Genomic DNA, 22,304 nt, shown 5'->3' with positions numbered 1-22,304 from the left:
TTAAAGATTTGACTTAACTTTTAATCGTACAAATAGTAAACTAAAAACTGTTGAATCAAATAAGTCAAATTTTATGTTCGCGTCTTTCAGCTATTATTATAGTGTAGTCGGTATTAGCGTCATTAGTGGGGCTTAGTAGCTGTCCCATCTTATATACAGGGAGTTAATGTGCTCTAAAAATGCAGACCTTGGGAGGTCACTGTAATTTTATGAAATAAAAATGAAGTTTTTGCAATTATTACAATCCCCCAAGTCTATCCACTTTTTGTTGTGCTAAGAAGAAACAGAAAATTAAAGAATAGGAATGAGAAACACAAGAAAGAGGGAAATCAAAGGGAAAAGGTCAAAACTTGAAGCAGACTTTTCCATTGCAAATTGATACAAAATCCCTGGAGGCCCGGACAACTGATACAAACAAGAAAGTCAAGACTCCAGCAACCCTGTAAAAGAATTGGGGAAACTCATCCCGCTTCACTTTCCCTCCTCCCCTCGCCCTGTGTTCTTGATGAGGGAGCTTTCTTTACCATGATGCTCTTCACTTCTAAATCTTCCATTTTCTCTCTATCCATCCTTTTGTTGTTTACCTCGTTTTTTCTGAACCCCTTTTTCAATCCTCAGCCTACACCCCAAAATCAAACCCATAGCCCAATTTCATCATCATCCACATCAGCCTCTGAATCAAAGAAAGCCCATCAGCAAGATCAACACTTTACTCGCAGAAACCATATTATCCGCTTCAATAATTACAAGAAAGCAGAAGATCACAAGAACTACCTCATAGAAAAGTTGCAATTTAAGGGTTGGGAATGGATTGAAAGGAAAAATCCAGCAGCCAAATTTCCTACGGATTTTGGGTTGGTGGAGATTGAAGATTCGAAAAGGGATGTTTTGATTGGGAAATTTTTGGAATTGGAGCTTGTAAAAGATGTTTCTTTGGATTTGAGCTATCAAAGAGTTATTCTTGAGGAGGATAAGGAAGAGAACGAGGGTAATGTTGGGGGTTTTCTTGATGAAAAGAAGCGGCCCGGCAAGCTGTTCACTGCAATGTCATTTAGTGAGCCGGAAGAGAATTATTATGCCGTGGCAAATACCAGTAATATGAGAATTAGCTGGAGAAGGAATCTCATGGTGCAGGTGAGGTTTTGGGTTTACCTTTTTTTTGGGAGTATTGTTGTGCAGTAATTTACTTACTCTTTTGGTTGTGTGGAATTGCAACGTTTTGATTGGCATTTGTGTTTGAAGCTTTTACGTTGATGTTCTTTGGTTATGTAAAGTTGTAGATTAGGATTTACTTTTCAGCTGAAAATGTAAAAAATGAGCATATATATATATATATTTTTTATATACCCAAGGTAGTTGAAATGATTGATATGCTAGAAAGTGAATTACTAAAAGGAACTGTGTAATTGGTTAATCAAATAGCATTTTCAATCTGCTTATTGTTCAAGAAATGAGAGTTTGGGTAATCCATGTTGTGGTTCACAGAAATTAGTGGTGGCACTTTCAGACACCAATGTGGACTGAATACAGCTCCTAACAAATGCGTTGAAACTTTAACCGGTGGGAATTTCTCAAAATTTAGTAAAGACGGAAAACTGGAATAAGTAATTCCCTTGTCCATGTGATTCATCAGGTTGATCGCTGATGCTTTAGGATGAAATTGTCAATTTAGATCTCGCAATTAATCAGTCGAAACTGTGACAACTGGAGATAGAGTTCAGTATTCCACAATATTTAAGGATAAGTAACAACTATGCAGCCTCTCTCTGAAAAGAAGAAAATAGAGTATTTCCAAAAACTCAAGAAGAAAGAGAGATCTGGGATTAACTTCTGGATTGCTATCAACATTACTAACCTTATTGGTGTTTTGCAGAAGTCCCAAGTTACATCCTTTTTTGGAGCTGATGCATTGTGGTCAAAGGGGTATACGGGTTCAAAAGTCAAAATGGCAATATTTGATACTGGTATTCGAGCAAATCACCCTCACTTTCGCAATATCAAGGTATTTCGTACGTGAGAAAAAAATTGCAGAGTGGGCGTTACATTCACCTGTTTCTTATTATTTCTAAATTATTGATCTGTTGAATCCATGTGTCCTCAGGAGCGTACAAATTGGACGAATGAGGACACACTAAATGACAATCTTGGACACGGAACATTTGTAGCTGGAGTCATCGCTGGCGAAGATTCAGAATGCCTTGGTTTTGCTCCAGATACGGAGATCTATGCTTTTCGTGTGTTTACTGATGCACAGGTAATGCATTTAGTGTTCCTCTTTCCTTGATTTTAGCAGTGAAAATTGATTATCTTTTCTGTAGTTTCTTCATGGTGTTGTTTGTATAGGTATCCCTTGTCTATTTTACTTTTTAGGCAATCATTTTGTTACTACCTATGACATGTTCAATCCTTTCCATTCAACATGAGTCTTAGCTCCTCTTATTGATTCTATTAGATTTTGGTAGCTGTGGTTATTCCACAAATGATTACAACTCTTGTTAATAGCAACAAGTGATCATAATAAGTTGTAGCTTTGGCTATTCTTACTTTATTTTATGTTTCTGTAATTTTCCATATCAAAGGTGCCACAATAAGCGAAGAAAAGATTTAGGGTAGCAACATTGAAACATTTGATCATGTTTAATAGTTTAAGTAAATTCTCCACTCTTCTTTCATCTTCAAGAGTAGATTAGAAGAACAGTGTACATATAAATTGAATACTAAGAATAACTGAGTGCTTATATCAAGATAATCTATGCTCCTTGGATATTGGAGAAATGATGAGTAATTTGTGAAGATACCCACATGAACAGGAGGGTGCTCAAAGTTTTCCTTGATGCTTGATTTTCAGTCATAGTTGAAGTTTACACATATCTGTCAAAATGCTTCCTTCTGAATATGTGATATTCCCTTGATTTTGGCTAACCATGATTGACTTTGTATGGAATATATTTTTACGTGACCACAAAATAATTTAACTAAAAAAGGTACCTGAAAAAGCACACAAAAGAGGTCCTTATATCTTTCGTGCAAAGATTGTGTCTGGCTCTGCTTTTCTGTTTCTGTTCTAGCTCTGCAGTTTTGGCAAGGTTATGAGAATTTTGTATTCAGCTCACTGCAGGTATCTTACACATCATGGTTCCTTGATGCATTCAATTATGCCATTGCAACCAATATGGATGTGCTGAATTTGAGCATTGGTGGACCAGATTACCTGGATCTCCCATTTGTTGAGAAGGTGACCCCATTGGCCTTCAGATTCTATTTAACAACTTTGCATGATGCATCAAGTTAGAAGGCATCATGTTACCTTGCATTCAAAGTTACCTGTGCTTGGTGCTAAGTTATTTCTTGTTCTTTCATATGTACATATAGCTTACTCTTCTACAACAGAACGCTTACATTGTATGCAAGCACGTTTGCACTCACTTATTCTTAAAGAGGTAAATATTCCTGTAGTAGGAATATTAATGTGTATCTTTATAATCAATTGTCTCTGTGTTTTTATGAATTTTCATGTTTGCTTGATTTTATTTGATTGGCTCCCTTTCGAGTAGGTTTTCTGCAATGTGGCAAAATTCTCTTTTGTATCCGAAGGCATACAAAAGAGAATCCTCCAGTGCTGTAACTTTCCAAGTTGCAGAACGTTTTAAGGAATGCCATGATTTTATTTCGCTTATTAAATTCTTACAATACCTGTACACTGAGAGGTAAAAATAGAAACTTGATCTAGATATGCTTTGGGAGAACAATTATTAGAAGATTGACTTGAGGTTAACAAAATAAAAAACATTGTAGGGCTCATCTTGCTCTATAATTAGCCTTGCAGTTCCAATTAAGTGCCTTAATTTGACTTGACACAGTATTTACTATCTTGCTTAATTCAAGTATAAACAGTCAAGGTACGAAGCCTGTGTCCAACTACTTTTTGTACACAAATTATCCAGAGGTAATAATCTCTGTGATGTTTGGTTTAGCATTAAGTAAAACACCAGAAAGGAAACCAAACATGCATAAGGGCCCAATAGGAAATCAAACTTTCAACTCGAGGTTGTGTAGTATTATTCCATGGATGATGCATTGAAATATGAACATTAATTACATCAGACACTTTTCGTTATCATACATTTAACAATATTCTTATTGGGTAGGTTTGGGAACTTACAGCCAATAATATAATCATGGTTTCTGCAATTGGGAATGATGGACCACTTTATGGAACACTCAACAATCCTGCAGATCAAAGTGATGTTATTGGAGTTGGTGGCATTGATTACAGTGATCATATTGCCTCTTTTTCATCACGTGGCATGAGCACTTGGGAGCTTCCTCATGGGTAGTTTATCTGAGTCTTAATCCTCTTGCTTGTATAATTCTGCACATGTAAAATCCAGCTGCTTTGGTTCCATCGAAGGATTTATTTGTTACTATCTGGGGTCTATGTTTTTAATTTAGTTCCTTTCCTGAAAGAGATATCTCTTTATCCTCGTATTGTCCGGTAACTTCCCTCAGTATTTTTTTTTTAAGGAATTTGCGTGCATCGATAATGACCCTCATGCAACACAAGTGGAAAAAACAAAGTCAAGGAACTCCCTTATGAATCTATTGCAGTTGTTAGAAGCATGTTGAACATGATAATTTAAGTGAGAATTATTAATAGAAAGATATGATATGATTCTTTTTCTCTGATGTATACGTTATTTGTATGGCATAAGTCTGCAAATTTTTTGAGAAAATATAATGGGATTTGTCCCTGGGCCCTTAACAAATTTGTATTCATATCCAAGGGTGTTGGTTGGGAACTTGGAAGAGGAAGGGAACTAAATGGAAGGGGAAGTAGCTTTGTAGCAATAATAACAATATGCTTCAGCATACAGATGGATTCATTAGAAGCATAATGCTAACAACTTTGCGTTAACAGTTATGGTCGCATAAAGCCAGATATTGTTGCATATGGTCGTGAGATCTTGGGGTCCAAAATTAGCACAGGTTGTAAAAGCTTATCAGGAACTAGTGTTGCAAGTCCTGTGGTTGCTGGTATAGTATGCCTCCTTGTTAGTGTCATTCCTGAAAACAAGCGTAAGGATATATTAAACCCAGCAAGTATGAAGCAAGCTTTGGTTGAAGGTGCTGTAAAACTTTCTGATCCCAATATGTATGAGCAGGGTGCTGGAAGAGTGAGCCTGTAAGTTCTGTTGCTGTGCTTTATGTCTAATATGCACCTGTTTTCAATAATAATCATTCTTAACCTTGTTCTTAACTCTCAGATTAGAATCATATGAAATCTTGAAGAGCTATAAACCTCGAGCAAGCATCTTCCCAAGTGTTCTTGATTACACAGATTGCCCTTACTCTTGGCCTTTTTGCCGCCAACCGCTCTATGCAGGTGCTATGCCAGTTATCTTTAATGCTACCATTCTGAATGGGATGGGAGTAATTGGTTATGTTGAAAGTCCTCCAACATGGCATCCTTCAGATGAAGAAGGAAATCTTCTCAGCATTCATTTTACATATTCAGAAATTATTTGGCCATGGACCGGTTACCTGGCACTTCACATGCAAATCAAGGAAGAAGGGGCTCAGTTTTCCGGGGAGATAGAGGGTAATGTAACTGTTAAAATCTACAGTCCGCCTGCCAATGGACAAAATAAGCCTCAAACTAGCATCTGTGTCCTACACCTAAAACTGAAAGTGGCGCCAACTCCTCCAAGATCTGCACGAATACTATGGGACCAATTTCACAGTATAAAATATCCACCTGGTTATATTCCAAAGGACTCTTTAGATGTTAGGAATGATATCCTTGACTGGCATGGAGATCACCTTCACACAAATTTTCATGTTATGTTTAACATGCTAAGGGATGCGGGGTATTTTGTTGAAACCCTTGGCTCCCCTTTTACCTGCTTTGATGCCCAGCATTATGGGACACTAATGTTGGTGGACCTTGAAGATGAGTTTTTCACTGAAGAGATAAAAAAACTGAGGGAGGATGTGATTAATACAGGTCTAGGTCTTGTTGTATTTGCTGATTGGTATAACGTAGATACCATGGTGAAAATGAGATTTTTTGATGATAACACTCGGAGCTGGTGGACCCCAGTCACTGGAGGTGCTAATCTGCCTGCTTTAAATGATCTTTTGTCCCCATTTGGGATTGCTTTTGGAGACAGGATTCTTAATGGTGACTTTGTCATGAATGGAGAGGAAAGTCGATATGCATCTGGAACTAATATTGTGAAGTTTCCTGGAGGTGGATACTTACACAGTTTCCCTTTTGTGGATAGTTCAGAGAGTGGTGCCACTCAAAATGTCTTACTATCTGGCATGATGAAGGTATGATTCTTAGCCTGCTTCTTCACTTACTGGATCCCCTTCCCCACCTCTTCCTTCATGCCACCCTTGCTTGTGAATAGAAGGAAAAGAAATATATTTAGATATAATTGAGGGCCTTAAACTAAGTATGTTACTGAAAACTTGTATTTTGGTCAGTTACTTTTCAGCTTGACCCAGAAGTCTCTTATTTTCCTTCACGTGATATTTATGCTACTCGGATTAAGCTAGAACTTGGATCTCAATTTTGTATGTGTTGGTTTATATGTTGGCCTGGTAAGTGAAGATATACCCTTTTTATCTGGAGAAGGGGAGTTTCATTAGCCTATTGTGCCCCCAGCACCACACATTCCAACTCCATTGCTAAATGCTTGGCTTTGATTTTAGAAGTAGGAACGGAATGATTGAGCAGTAAAGTGAATGTGTGGAGTTTGACCATTTTGAGACGTGATATGCAAGCCAATTTGTTTCACTTCAGGCATTTGTGCTATGCACTTAGTTATAGTTTGTGGTTATTGCAGGCAGATTCTCCCATTCTTGGTCTTTTGGAGGTTGGTGGGGGCCGAATTGCAGTATATGGGGACTCCAACTGCTTGGACAGCAGCCATATGGTCACAAATTGTTTTTGGCTTTTGAAGAGATTATTAAATTTTACTAGCGGGAATATCAAAGATCCTGTACTTTTCTCAGAATCGAATAGACAACATATGCCCTTGCATTTGGACAACAACCAACTACCATCTCGTAGAACTGATGTTAATTTCTCAACTTATTCATCAGTTGTTGGAAAGGAACTGATCTGTGGGAGTGATTCAAGGTTCGAAGTTTGGGGGACCAAAGGCTATAGTTTACAAGTCAGAGGAAGAAACCGCAGACTACCGGGCTACGCTGTTATTGATCTAGGTACAGGCTTGAATTCAACCAGAGATGCTTCCAACACAAGGGCCTTTGATTCAAGTGAGAAGAAAAATGATGACAATAGATATTTCGGTTTATTCAACAGGGAGGATGTAAGCACCAGAAACTCATTCCCTGCAGTTCAAAATGTTTTCTTACTTCAATTTAGTTATTTCCAATAGACATGTCTAGACGAATCTGACTCCCTGTTTCTGATAAAACTTCTGAGAATGCAGATGGATATGCCCGTAGTAGTTGCCAGTCACTGGCTTCTACCTGCAATTGTAGCCATTTTTGGTAAGTAAAAGACATCTTTCAATCATTATTTCCGGTAAGACCACTAATTGATTGCATGTTTTCAAATTAGTACTTCAACTGATTTGTTTTCCATATTTTAGGCCTTCTACTACTCGTAAGTTTTTGGAGAATCCGGCAGAAGCGTCGGAGGAGGAGGAAAGGATCTGGTTCTAGTCGATCTGCAAATCCATAACAAAGAATTTTTGAATTGTACCATGTTGTTTAATACATCCGTATAGGTTTTGTTTCTGTAGTTTCGGCATGAAGTGCTAGAATTTTGGTAGAGGCATCATCAAGGAAGTGAATTTTGTGTTAATCTTCGAGGTAGCATAGTGTAATTTTAGAGGTAAACTCTTTCCCAAAAAAATTTCCTCATTGCGGCAGGAATTCTCAGCCTAATAGCTCTTAGCTTTTCTGGACCAACATGTCTTTCGCAAAATCAGGTTCGGTTATTCTTGTTATGGAAGGCTGAGGTATACAGCGTTTTGTAGATTTACAAGAATTGTGGTGTATGGAGACCTTCAGAAGAAGTACAGTAGCATAACGTGTCTGGATAAAGATTTTTCAGAAGTGCCCTGTTCCTTGGAGAGTTGTTTTTCGTCCTGTGCTTGTAGTAATTCTTTTACGGTGGAAAGTAGTTGGTGCTTGTACCTTGTTACTATGAAATAACATCTCAAGTCTGCACATTCCCCCTCCTCTTTTTTTTTTTTTTGGCTTTTCTTATGCTTCAATGAAAGTGAAATCCCTTTTCAGTGTGCTAAGAAATCCTCGTGTGTGTGTGTGTGTGTGTGTGTGTTCGGCTACCTCAGCAGAGGACTTCCATTAACCTCAGTTCTGGCAACGCAAAACCTTCCCAGATAAGGTATTTGGTTTTGCCAGAAAGAAGACCGTAGTAGCAGCCAAGTATTGTGTTTGGGATGAGACGAGAAAACGTCAGTCGTAGCCAAAGTATTGTGTTTGAGGGAAAGATTGAAATTAATCCAATCCAACACTCTAGCGAATTGCATGTACACTAGAAAGCTTCTCATATTCCTTTACATATTCGGATTCAGAATCTTCCGCCCAAATCTTCTTCTGTGTTTCCAGCATTTGGGCTTTATACTAGTTCTATAACGAGCATGAACTCGTCGGGGTCGGACATAGAACAAGTAAAGCTGATGGAGGCGTGCTCAAGAACTGGAATACAAAGATGCTAAAGGCCAAGGGACAGTTAGACATCATGCATAATAATAATAATGTGAATAAAAACAACTATAGTAGTACTTTTGAAAGATCCATCCTTGGGGCAGAAATGATTGCCAGCCGCTCCCTTGTCGATTGTACGACTAATCAGATGTCTAAACTTGTAACAGTCGCAGCCGCCGCCAGATGGTAGTGGTGAATAATATTAATTTTGTTTGGATGTTAAGTTATTTGGGATTATTTGGGATATTTTTACTGTAGCACTTTTTGTGATGTGATGTATGTGAGATAAAAAGGTAATTGAAAAGATAAAAAAGTGTATTGAAAATTGTAATGATGATGTAAGCAAATAAAACTGGATAAATAATACTCAATCCAAACAAACAATGAATGATAAATACAAAGACGTTTTATTTTCACCTAATAACCTTATCTAGTACTATATATGTGTGTGTGTGTGTGTGTGTGGTGGTGGTGACGATAAATACCAATTTTAGCATGAATTAATACTACTAGCCACTAGGATTTATGTTAAAAAAAAAACACACAAAAAAAAGGAATTTAATAATCATCATCTTCGGTGCACTGTGGGGTTTCAGAGTTTGGCAACCGGACCGGACTATCCACTCAAAGTCAAGAAGTTTGGCACTTTGATTGCTGCCATGTGCGATCAATCGACTGACGAAGTTGTTGCAGCCTTTTGAAACTAATGATGCAATGCAGAATAATAAATCCAATGATTTATTGCATGTGGGGATGATTTGGCTCCACTGTTCAACAAGCCACGCCCGCATTTGCTTTTAGGTGACATGTGATGTGAGGCCCCCTTTTTTATTTTATTTATTTATTTATTTATTCTTTTTTCGGTTTCTCTTTGAAACTATTCAACCAGAAGAAGTACTTGATCAGATGGGTCATTGCGACTTAAAAAGTGATTAAATCTTGCCACTCACCGCAATTAGCGGAGTGTCAATTGGTTTGAGCAGCTTATATATTTCCAAAATCCTGGCAATAAAAGAAAGAATGACCAATCCTGGCATTCTGAATTCTGACTTTTCAATGCCATCCATCCACAGATCTAAACCATGGGCATGCAATCAAAGGTCAAAATTGAACAGCAAAAGCCAGCAATCCGCAGGTCCACGCGACGTGACAGCTTGCAATTCTTGAAGCATATCAGAATTCAGAAAGAGTGTAGCAAAAGAGGCAGGCAGTCAGCCAGTATAAAATTCGTAATACAGCTTTGCAGCCACTACTTACTAAACAAATCTGAAGAGAAAAACCAAACACTTGAAGAAGCATAAATGAAAGAATGGATACAATTGTCTCAATCCTCTGAAGATATGTACTACTACGACATACTAAATACAATTAATTAGCTGAAATTTTAACAATTGCCGGGAGGAAAAAATTTTAACAAAAAGGAAAAGAAATTTGTGTATGTTCATTAGAGCAAAACCTCGTCATTCTTTTTGATAGATGCAGCTCACAAATGATGCTGCCATAAAAATTGGCCAACGAACTTTTATACAAGGAAAATGGTTTGGTTTATCTTCATCTTCATCTTTAGGAGCCTCCGCTGAATCCTCTACCGTCTTTCTTCAATTTTCCCATTTCCATTTCCCTAGTTGTTTGGCCCTCACTACTTGAGCCAGAGGGATACAAACCGTATTCGCTGGTTGGTCCACTGTACTCGCTGCTTCCATATTCCTTGCTCTGTAATGCCATCTTCCTGAATTTCTTCATGTCCTCGTTGTATTGCGCGGTGTCGTAGTCCGAGCTTCCGTAAGAACTGTAGACCGTGCTATGCCCAGGTCTGATTCCTTCATTGAGATCTGACAAGGAGACGTCCCCCTCTAAGGCCCTGACTACCTGTGTTCATAATTCCACTTACGCTTGTGTTACAATTCTGCGACCACAAATGAAGCTTACTACTAGCTATTAAATCATCCCTTAAACTGGAAAGAGATGCATACCTGGCTCATTCGAGGTCGTCGCCTAGCTGAATGCCGTACGCAAGCTGCTGCACACGCAGCTACTCGAGCCATCTCATTTTTGTTGTAATCATCATTTCGTAATCGTGCATCAGTAAGTTGGTCAAAGTTTTCATCATCTAAAGCTCGTGTCAGTAAGGGCCTTGCCTGCAATTGGAAAACATTCCCATTTAACTGTTAATGCTCGTGATGTACTGCTATGTCTACTTTCAGTTTTTCAGACATCAGTGACAAGTACAGACGCTACTTAAAGAAGAAAACATTCCACACAGTGCGATTAGATACTCACCCAGTCCACCAAACTATCATCCATAAAAGATTGATTTGAATCAACGGGTCGGCGTCCAGTAATCAACTCTAGAAGCACTACTCCAAATGAGAATACATCCGACTTATCACTAAGTTTCCCGGAGGAAGCATATTCAGGAGCCAGATACCTACATTTAATGGCAATAAGGAATCAAGAAGTATAAAATAAACATTTTCAACATACCCAAGATTTTTCAGGTCTCCTGGGCAGGCAAATATATAGGATATCATATACAGATAATGTATTGCCTATGAACCAAAAAATTTTCAAAGAACTTGGAAGGGAACAGCTACAGCTGAAAACTAGGATGGGATCCAATACATTTCTTCAAACCTCCCCCCCTCCCCCACAAAAATACCAGCAAAAAGACTACCCATGATCATCACCACCACCAGCATACCCATGCACTCACAGGCACACACAAACACGTTGAGAGAGAGAGAGAGAGCCAGAAGAGAGAGAAAAAACAGACAGGTAAAGAAATAAATCAGTCTTACCCAAAAGTTCCCATCACTCGAGTGGAGACATGAGTATTAACATCAGAAGAAAACTTCGCCAGTCCAAAATCAGCAACCTGAGAAAAACAAAAGATTCAGGTGTGAACATGACACCACACACACAACACGATTTCATGTGATAGGCCACTTATTCATCATAACCAGAGCCAAGCAAAGTTCATTTAAGTTTCTGTTTGTATGTAAACTAAGAAGATCTTGTAGGAAGAAAAAGCCCAATGTTTTAACATGAACACCACATCTATTCAACAAACAAATTAACTGAGCAATTCATGCTCATCATGAAAGACTTGCCTTTGCTTCGAAATTGAGATCAAGAAGTATATTAGCTGCCTTGATATCACGATGAATGATCTTCGGATGACCTATATCAAAATCAATTCCAACTTTAGGACAAAATTAAAATACTGGAAGCAAATCAAGGAAAAAAAATTGGATTTTCTTTCTGTAAGAAAAGATGAAGATGGAGAACTCACAATCCTCGTGCAAATACGCCAATCCTTTTGCAGACCCTAAGGCAATCTTCATTCGTGTTGGCCAATCTATAGGAGGTCTTCCTTTACCTGAAATATATTTTTTCAATCATATTACTTTATCTAAGTGAAATCATCAAAATGATAGATTTCAACAAAACAAAATTTCTACTGGGAAATTGTGGCATGCATTACACTGCACTCATGGGTGCGAATGCCCTGCACTAAAATTTTAAGGATCAACGTAAATGGGAACCCAGTGCACAATGTGACCACCACCATGCACTATACCAAAGAAGCATGATATTTTCCCTCCTTCATTTCCCCCAGAATACAATGAAATGGTGACAAAGAAAGTGTAGAATCTTCATATTCTCGTAGACTCTCAACTAATAACTGCAGACTATTTTGATCACGAATAGTGCAGCTTGAACTCACCATGCAAATGGAACTCCAGGGTGTTGTTAGGAACAAACTCATAAATAAGCATTCTCTGGGCCCCAGTAATGCAGTATCCAACTAATGAAACAAGATGTTTATGGTGCACTCGACTAATGATCTCAACCTCAGCCTGAAATTCACGCTCCCCCTGTCCGCTTCCTGTTTTTAGCTGTTTAACAGCAACCTCTTTCCCATTTGGCAGGACTCCCCTGTGGACGTATCCAAAACCACCTTGTCCAAGAAGGTTGGCATCTGAGAAACCATCCGTTGCCATTGCCAGTTCTTCATATGTGAATGTGCTCTTTGAGAACGCAAAAGCCATACCAGGAGAGGGTGGTGGGAGTGGATTTTCAGAACCTGAATAATTGGATCCAGATCCTCCGCTGCCGCTAATGTAACCTGGAGGTGGTGGCGGTGGTGGTGAAGGTGCACGTACAGGAGAATGTGGAGGCCTTGATGCCCCCCCAGGTGGTGGAGGGACTTTTGGTGGGATTGTGACCACATGATCAGCAGGTGGCGGAGCATTATGTTGCCATTGGGTACGCTGGAGCGCCATAAGGGTCAACTGCCAAAGGGCAATAATAACCAAAATTAGCAAACCGTGGAAGACTAACTAAGACCCCAAGTTGAAGTTACTCACAATAAAAGATGCAGAAAGACAGAACAAATCAAGTAAAAATGACAAATAGAAACTGCTATCCAATCTTTACAGCTCAACCAAGTGAAGTAACCCATCATAATAAATGGCATCTTCTAACTACTTGTTTTTTTTTCTTAGTAAATCTCTGAGAGTACGTCCTGCACGAACCCTGATACTGAAGTGGCATAATTATTCCTCATTTATTTTTGTTGCAGCGCACCAAAAGTTGACATTTATTGCCTCATGCAAATAAAATAAAAAAAAAGGGATCAGCTGGTTAATTTTCTCAAACTCTTCATTGGAGCCAATGTTTGTTTTAAAAGAGAACAAAAAAGGGGAGTTTGGAGAGAAAGGGAGACTAAAAGGAGATGGAAACAAGAATTCAATGTGGTAAGCAGCGCTACCAAACGCAATCAAGAAAACATAACCAGTACTGGCTCCCGAGAAAACTCATCGCTCATCTCTTCCAAGTTTCCAAACCAATCTACAATTAACAGATTCCAATCATGCATTTCCGAAGTCTAATCATTGCCCAAGAATCAAAGCCCCAACTAGAGATTGTGGGAAAAGAGAGCATCTTGATTATCTCAATAGTTCAAACACAAACTAAACAGGCAACCAAGATCCGTCCTTTAGCTCACATTTCGAATCAAAAACCAAATCAGACCTTCCGTTAGAAACAGTCAATCACTTAACTCACCTCCTAAGTCCAAACCCATACCCAATTACCCATTAACAAAGAGAGAGAAGTCCACAAAATGGAATTAATATATTCTGAAAATTTAAGAAAAGAAAAAAGTTCACCTTTAGGCCCTGGTGGTGGTGGTGGCGGCGGAGCACCATAGTAGTCCACAGGCCCATGTGGCCTTCTCTTCTTCTTTTTACAGCATATGCATAGAATACTCAATATAGCAAGAATTGCAACTCCGGCAATGGCTATCCCCACAACCACGCCGGTTGATATCCCGCCGCCACTACTATTGGTTGAAGGTGGTGCTTTTGGGGTCGACGAAGAAGGTGGCGAAGTACTTCCCCTTGGTGGGGGAGGAGATCTACCCGTCGACGGTGGCGAACCTCCAGTCGACGGAGGAGTGTTCCCACTGGACGGCGGCGACGGAGATGACCCAGAAGGAGGGGATGGGGTGGTTGAAGACGGCGGAGGCGGAGATGTAGACGGCGCTGGCGTAGCGGGGGTAGATGGGGGAGGAGGGGAGGAGGCTGGAGCGGGCGTGGTAGGCGGTGGTGGAGAAGAGGATGAAGGCGGGGGAGATGACGCAGGGGGTGAGGGGTTAGCGGGAGGCGGAGCAGAAGCTGGTGGTGATGGTGATGGTGGAGATGCTGCCGCGGGAGGTGGTGATGTAGCATTGGCCGGTGGCGCTGGAGGAGACGTTGGAGCAGGCGCCCCCCCGGGAGTTGGTGACGACGACGACATCGTACTTACTCCTCCCTTTCTCTATAAACAGAAGTATATCCCAAAAAAAAAAAAAAAACTGAAGAAATGAGAATTCCTGTTCTGGTGCTGTTTTTTGATGAATGTATTAATCAGAGAGTAGTAGACTCCATACAAGAGAAGGGTGGGAGGGAAGTGATTGAAGAGAAGAAAAGCGTAGCGTGTAACTGGATTTTGGTTGTGGTTGTTGTAGATTAAATGTACATATGTTTTTGTTTGTTAAGAAGAAAAGGCAACCTGGTAATTGTTGAAACTTTCAAGAAGTATGTGCTTTTTCTGGTTTTCAAAGCTATCCAGCCGGGCAAAGGCAGCTCATTGTAAGAGAAGAGGAGAAAGAGAGAGTAGCAGTATTAATAATATCTTTTTCTTTTTTACTAAGATTTTTAGTAGAGCCGACCGGACTCTACCACTACTAATTAGCAGTGGCAGCAGCACCCCCCCACTAGAGTTCTTCTAGTCTAGCTAATAACGGGTAGTAATTCCTTCTCTCTCTCTCTCTCTCACACACGCACACACTCTGCCTTGTGTCTGGTGGTAACTGGTAAGGTCGGGTGTGAGAGAAAGGAAGAGAGTGCGTGACTGTGTGCGTGTTTCCACGTCTCAGTCTCACATCACATGGTGTGGGAGAATAAACAAAAGAGCGACAGAAGTTGGAAAGCGGGACCCACACGACTGGCCCGCGCATTTCTCCGTCTTTTACTCGTTTGGATAAATTCCGTCATTGCCGCACCCTCACTGGCTGCTTTCTTTTTCCGGTCTTGTTTGTCTCCATACCTCCGGTTCCGGTCTCTCCTTTTTAAAAAAAAAAAATATATATATATATATATATATATATGTTGTGTTTTGAGCTGCTTCTGTTCTTATTATTTTTTTTATAAAAAAAAAAGAAAAAGAAAAAGCGGACTAGTTATGACGCTCTTGATTAGTACTTAATATTTTACTGAAAAATGATTTTCTAAATGACAACTTGTTTAAACAGTTATAGTTTGTGGTGTTTTGACCGATCGGGAAAAAATGATTGAGATGGCAAAGAAAAGAAAAAAACCGAATAGGATTTATGGAGCATTCGAGCCAAAATCTTTGGGCACTAAGTGCCTGTTTGATAACATAAAAAAGTGCTGAAACTGAATTCATTCAGACATTTAGATGTTGTGGGTGTTTGATAAATAAAAATTCACCTGCTGAACTTATTAAGTGGTGCTGAATTTGTATGTATTTTTTTCAGCACAAGAATCGTAGCTGAATGCTTAATTTGATAAGAATCAAGAGATTTACTTCAACTACTTTATCTTATCTACCAAATATATCCCTGTTTGTTAATTACATTCAAAATCCTTATCTAATTAACAACCTAATATTCCCTATTCAAAATCCTTATCTAATTAAACAAAACAACCTAATATTTTCTATTAAAAATTTTTTTTTAACAATAGTATTTTTTTTTGCAGTAATTTTCATCCACAAACATTTATATTTTGATATATATTTTTTTTTGTGCAGATAAATATTATTTATGTGATGCAGCTTATCCACACACACGTGGCTTTATGACACCATATCAAAATATTAGATATTGGTTGTCTGATTTTCGAAATGCTTCTCGTCCAAGATAAAAAAAAAACGCTTTAACCAAGCACATGCAAGATTGAGAAATGTAATTGAACGTGCTTTTGGAGTATTAAAAGCTCATTTTCCCATTCTCAAAACAATGAAACCGTACCCTTTTCCCACACAAAGAAACATTGTCACTGTATGCATTGCTCTTCACAATCATTGTCATTTTCATACCTAACAATTTTAAGTTAATTAAATCATAGGTTCTATTTCCTTTTTGGATTAAAAGATAGAAGGGTAAAATTGTACAATTTAGCTTATTAAGCATTAAGTTATGAATATTTATCAAACAGTATAAATAGATTCAGCATTAAGATTTAGACATTCATATATCTCTTTTCAGTGCTTAAAATTCAGCAAATTAATTATTTCAGTATTCATAATTCAGAATTCAGAATTTAGAATTCAGATTCAGTGTTATCAAACGGAGCCTAAGTTGAATTTAAAATCTGTTTAAGTTATCGTAAATGCGATTTGAGCGTCGTCCAAATCCTGTACAGATTCACATAAAATACATATCCGTTCAAATTCATTAATTACATCAATGACTAAATACAAGCATGAGGGAAGAGTACTTTGCATTTGACGAAATACTCCACTTGAATAATACCAAACACCTTCCGACAAAAAAAAAAAAAGAAGATATATATTTGAGTTCCGATGGAAAGAAAAAATGAGTTTTGGTCAGGTTTCTGCATTTAGGATTGTCGTCAAATTCGAACAAAAAAATCAGCTGCTGTTTAACAATGAAATGAAAGAAACTGCAGAAAAATGAATATGCTGTTTCAACTGCATTCATCGTTTTGTTTCAGTTTAAGATAAACTTAAGAGTGGATAAGATGAGCTTGAGTTGGGTCACCTGAATGGGTTACTCGGGGCCAATGACTCATCAAGCCAAGATAACAACTTCTTCCAATTGACGCGTTACTTCTTGCCATTTTCCATTCCTTTATTATTCTTCTAAATTGAATATGAGTAGTAGCCACCAGCGAGCCTTTGGCTCGGTGATCACCATCAAGCACTTAAGTTTTGATGGAATGGAAGGTCAACGGTGTCACTGTACGTAGGCATGGCCACGATTCTGATTCTGGTTCTGGTTCTTCAAAGAGGTAGAACCAGAATCGCACCATAAAAGATGGTTCTGGTTCTGGTTCCAGAACCGCACCATATAAGATGGTTCTGGTTCTGGTTCTTCAAAGAGGTAGAACCAGAATCGTATAGTTCTGATTTTGGTTCCTTATGGTTCTGGTTATGGTTTCCGGTTCCGTATGGTTGTATACAATTTTATTTAATTTCTTATCCTTACCAATTTTAATACGAATATAACAATATATTTAAAATTTCAAATAAAATCTAAAAAAATAAATACAAAATAAAGATCATATTTTAATTTTATTATTATTCTACAGAGTAAGAAGTAATAAATAGATAATATAAATTTTATGAAAAGTACATTACATTGTCAAATTAAAAAATACATTACACACTATCAAATGGTTGTCATGTGTTGACTTTTTTGAGTTGAACAATCATCAATGTTGAAAATTCCATTTGAAGAAATATTGCAAAAAATATTTTTTTACTTGCTTGATTTTGAAGATGAGCTACTACCATCAAAACTTGTCATTTGATAGCAAATAAGCAAAAAAAAAATTTGTAAGTAATAATTTAATACTTACAAATTATTATGATAGATATTAGATGAATAGAAAGAATTAAAGAATTAATAAAATATATAGAAAGTCCATAAAATTTAAACTTTCTTAAAACCTATTAAACACAACTAATTTTTTTTGAATTATCTCACTACTTATATTAATTATTTTTAACGGTTTTGATTCTGGTTCTATTTTTTAGAGAATCAGAACCGGAACCTTTATCCAAAGTTCTACCATGATTTTGGTTCCGATTCCAAACGGTTCGGTTTCTTGTTCCAAATGGAACCATGGCCATGCCTAACTGTACATGACTATTTTCAGTAATTTTTTTCGATGAACTTTTTATTCCCATCGATTTTTCCTCCTTTTATATTAGGATATATTCGATTATAAAAATATTAACATTGCAATAGAAAAAAAAATAAAAGTAGTAGAGTGCCACTTTTTCAAGGTTAAGGAAAGTGACAAAATGTGACACTGTGACAGTGCCAACGGACCATATTTGGATGGATGGAATTCACAAATTTTCATCATCAGATATTTTGTTTTTTGGATGAGAGATCAGTTGCCTGATGTCGTTGTACCTTAAGAAGCACCAATAAAAATGGCACAGCACACCTAGCTACTAGCATGTGCCACTAACCACTAATGCTACGGGGTATTATTATTGAACTTCTCGAGTTTTCTAGATGATGTGTCAACCGCGGATGAGGCGTTATTGAACTTCGTTGTCAATAAAATAAACTCCTGATTTTTTGCTATATTATTAATGGGAATAAAATGTAAGTAGGATTAAGCAATCCCTAATAAAGGGGTTAAAACACCAGTGAGAAAATTTGTTTTGGTCAAAGTCAAATTCTTCCAAACATACAACGATGGCAAAGCTGTATGAGTATAACACGGCTGATGCCGACTGTTGCCATAATAAGGGTTTTGTTTGTTGTAGGAGTATTACTTTCGATAAATTCCAAAGGGGTTGGTTTATACGTCAATATAAAATGTACTAAATTTAGGAAGATTAGTTCAACGAGATACACAGATTCTACCTAGTAGAAGAATTTTTTTTTTTTTTTTTTTTAGATGCGTGCTTTCGCTTTTGAAGGTCTGACTTTAACCACAAGTAAAAGCCAGACCAGCTGGAAAACGGAGGAAACCGTCCCCAAGGATGGGACGGACGCGCTTCCAATAGCTGAAGACAAATTGAAGGAACCCATATAGTACTCAATAATAAAAGTCATATAGTAGTGAACCACTAGCCTTTAGATTTATGGCCATCGCCAAGTTCCTAAGATTTAATGAGGCGGGATGTTAAGGGTTTAACTCTTGTCTTCTATCAATTTTTACTTCTTTAAAAAATGAAAATGAATGGGCACTGCATCCGTTTAATCCGATGGTGATTCAATCCTCATTGTCCCCGTAGATTCAGTTGGACCTTGTTCTTATATTATAATAAAATAGAATTATATAGATAAAAGTGACGATGAATAAAAAAAATAAAAGACATATTAGTGAGTTTTTTTTTCTCCCTTTTTTATGATGATAATGATTAAATGATATGATACTCTCATCTAACCTGAACAAATAGGGTAGTATGATGATTCTGTCATGCATGCCTGATTCAGCGGTAGAATTACAGAGCCCAAGTCTGATTCAGTCTGGAACTTCATAAATAGACACATCGACCTCCCACTTGGATTTCTCTATTGCACCAAAAATTTATGGAGAAAGTAAAGACAAATGGATCATCTGTGAAAATTCTAAGACAAATGGCTAATTCTCTCTTCCAGGTTATGAACGATGTACTAACAGAGAGACGGTTTGAATCTAAACTGCATTTTTTTATTTCTTTCTTTCGGGTTTTCTCTACATTTAATTTTCAGTTGTTTTCTTTTTAAGTATGAGCAGCCGCGGGCGGTTTGAGGCGCCTGGGCAAAAAGACAAATGGAGTTTATTTGCGAAAAATGAGGAACGGCTGGCCAGTCAAGAATTGCAAATGAAATGATGATTAGTGGCTGGCGCCTGGTCGTTATGTTATGTTATATCTTCAACTTCTTCTTTCCTTTTTTGTTTTTTTAAATAGCGGTGAATGTGAATTTAGAAAATTGATGGTCAAATTTGCAGCGTAAACTCGTTCTTGAAGTCCTTGACGGTGAAATAATTAGTTTGATATTTTCATATAACTAAGCCTCACCGGCAAAGATTAGCCTGTGACGGCGACATAATTGCATGGCTCCAACCTTCCTAGCACCTGGAACAGGTAAGACAATGAAGGAGGTACTCAAACGGAGCATTATTAGTTTACTATTATTGTTAATGCTATTTTATCACAATAAGATGAATGAATTTACACTCCATGGATAGACTAGTTTGAACCGGAATTTTTTAGGCGCCTAATCCAAATGAACTAGGCATTCTACGCACCCTTGTTTGGAAAGCAATTTTCTAAAGAAAAATTGCTACGTTTTCCGTGAATATATTTTTCAATCACCTTTTTATCTCAAGTATATCAAATCGCTATAGTAATTTTTCTACAAAAAATCCAAAAAAATGCAATCCAAACATGACCTAATAGTTTAAAGGTGTAAATTTTACTTTGAACTTTTAAACTATTTGCAAATTTTTGTTTTATTTTTTAAACTTCAATTTTAGACACTTGATCCCTTAAACTACGAAATCTATCCCATAAATTGTCAAAACTAGCGGAATAACAGGCAGGTGATATTCAAAATTTAAGGAGTAAAGCAGTATTAAAATTAATATAATAGTTAACGGGGTGATGCTCAAAGTTTAAGGATTGAAGCGGGATGTATTTTATACATTTAAGAGACAGAGTGTCTAAATTTCAAATTTAGAAGTTAAAGTGAGGACATGTTTGCAGTTTAAAGGTCCAAAATGAAATTTAGTCCAATTTTGAAATACACAGTACCACTAACGTAGCAGGAATGGAGTTGGATAGAAGATACAAAAATAGCATAATGAGGACACAACAAAGCTGCACGCTCGCAGCCGGTAATTTGTTGGTCTTTCTTTTCAACAGTAGGAATTTTGAAGGGAATAAATGCTAAAGATTGAAATTCGAAGTTCTTGGCAACATGCAACTTTTGACCAGAAAGCATAATAAATAGTCATTCGTGTTTGTGGCTTTGTTTACTGGGAGGCCCCAGAACCCTTGAAGACTAGTAAACGAGTACGCGGTCACATGAATGTTAATTTGATCAAAGTTGTAGGTTTAGGATCAACCGTGATTTGGCCGTCTGGCCGTCACCCGTCGGGACTTTGGAGCGACAACCATATCGTTTGAATAGTTTGACAGCGGGACCGAATACCCGCCCACATGCCATTAGTTGCAGTTACAGATGTCCAAATGAATTTGGGTTCCTCTACCTTTTCCGGATATGGGACAAAAAAAAAAGGAAAAAAAGAGAGGCCTAAGTATTAATTGGTTTTTCTTAAAGTTCGGCTTCTTTGGGGATGGACTAGTGGGGTGGCTGTGGACCAGAATCGCAAGTGCTTGGTGTTTATCACATTCTTCCTGTCATTACAGTCGCGCCTGCGGGCATGGCTGAAAAGGAAATAGGAATTGAACAAATTACTCTAGCTGCCTTTTATATAATTTATTATCTAAGGTAATAGTTGACCAAACAAAGGCAGAAAACTAGCAGTAAAAAAGAAGAAAGTAAAAATGGTGATAAATTAATGGCGACTTGATGCTTAATAGTAGTAACTGCAGCATATTTATTCGACAAAGGTATACCATGTTGCAACTCCATGCTACTTTTATATGGTTATACAGGAGTTTTTTTTTTTTTTTTTTTTTGGGGGTTATTTTTTGTTGGGGATGTGTGGGTGGGTTGTAGACAAGAGGTTGAAATATCATCATGGTTGGAAATTGGATCAAAGAGGACAGGCGTACGAAAGGCAATTGAATACCGGCGAAAAGCTTCATAGATGGTGTGGGAAAGAGCTCTTGGAAATAAAGAGGTCAAGCGTGTACAACTGCCAACTTAAGACAAGACTAAATTAAGATGAAGTCTACATTTGCGCGTGTGGAAGGGGAGAATAAAAGAGCACCAAATCAACGGGAAGACAACTAAGAAAATGTCTGTGTTATGTTGGAAGTTGTTAGTTAACTAGCAAAAAGAAGGTGGCGTGATTGTAGGCAATGGGATTTTTTATCCCGCAATGTGTGATGACTGATGACCATGAGTTTGGGTGTTCAATTTACTTACAACTTAAGGTCTGGGTCGCCAATCTCTCCCCTATGTCCCTCTCAAAAATGACTTGGAAAAAATTTATATATGCAATATGTAGCATGTATAGTGCATTCCTGTTTTCGAATTTCAGGCTCGAAATTTGATGTACATTAACATTTGGACTGGGATTTGCGAATTTCCTTGTTTGGAAAGGAATTTTCTATCAAAAACATGTTTGCGTTTTTCGTGGACATATTTTTCAATCAACTTTTTAGCTAACATATATCAAATTGCTAAAATACATTTTTTA

The 22,304-nt window shown here is 37.7% G+C and overlaps 2 protein-coding genes across 2 annotated transcripts; one reads left to right on the top strand and one right to left on the bottom strand.

The window, feature by feature from the left end:
• Window positions 1–336: 336 nt before the first annotated feature.
• On the top strand, window positions 337–8,220 carry LOC113775625 (subtilisin-like protease SBT6.1). Its single transcript, XM_027320577.1, has 10 exons — window positions 337–1,134; window positions 1,874–2,002; window positions 2,102–2,254; window positions 3,119–3,235; window positions 4,149–4,333; window positions 4,919–5,182; window positions 5,265–6,333; window positions 6,852–7,340; window positions 7,464–7,524; window positions 7,626–8,220. Exons 1-10 carry the CDS (start codon window positions 526–528, stop codon window positions 7,715–7,717), a joined length of 3,168 nt encoding a protein of 1,055 aa, XP_027176378.1. The 5' UTR covers window positions 337–525; the 3' UTR covers window positions 7,718–8,220.
• Window positions 8,221–9,976: 1,756 nt separating this feature from the next.
• Window positions 9,977–14,938, bottom strand: LOC113775274 (proline-rich receptor-like protein kinase PERK1). Its single transcript, XM_027320081.1, is given in 9 exon segments — window positions 9,977–10,578; window positions 10,683–10,847; window positions 10,990–11,137; window positions 11,508–11,584; window positions 11,820–11,890; window positions 12,002–12,088; window positions 12,437–12,986; window positions 12,988–13,004; window positions 13,884–14,938. Coding segments are annotated over 9 exon segments (2,049 nt in total). The 5' UTR covers window positions 14,512–14,938; the 3' UTR covers window positions 9,977–10,272.
• Between the last annotated feature and the right edge of the window lie 7,366 nt (window positions 14,939–22,304).

The sequence above is a fragment of the Coffea eugenioides genome, chromosome 6 (assembly GCF_003713205.1).
Source record: "Coffea eugenioides isolate CCC68of chromosome 6, Ceug_1.0, whole genome shotgun sequence".
In the NCBI taxonomy this organism is placed as follows: Eukaryota; Viridiplantae; Streptophyta; class Magnoliopsida; order Gentianales; family Rubiaceae; genus Coffea; species Coffea eugenioides.
This window is presented reverse-complemented; position numbering and strand designations above follow the sequence as displayed.

What these genes read in the sequence shown, in the direction of transcription:
- LOC113775625 (XM_027320577.1), top strand. Translation starts at nt 526, where the DNA reads ATGATGCTCTTCACTTCTAAATCTTCCATTTTCTCTCTATCCATCCTT. An exon ending in ATCTCCCATTTGTTGAGAAG is followed by an intron (nt 3,236 to 4,148) that starts GTGACCCCATTG and finishes CTTATTGGGTAG; the next exon opens with GTTTGGGAACTTACAGCCAA. An exon ending in TACTATCTGGCATGATGAAG is followed by an intron (nt 6,334 to 6,851) that starts GTATGATTCTTA and finishes TGGTTATTGCAG; the next exon opens with GCAGATTCTCCCATTCTTGG.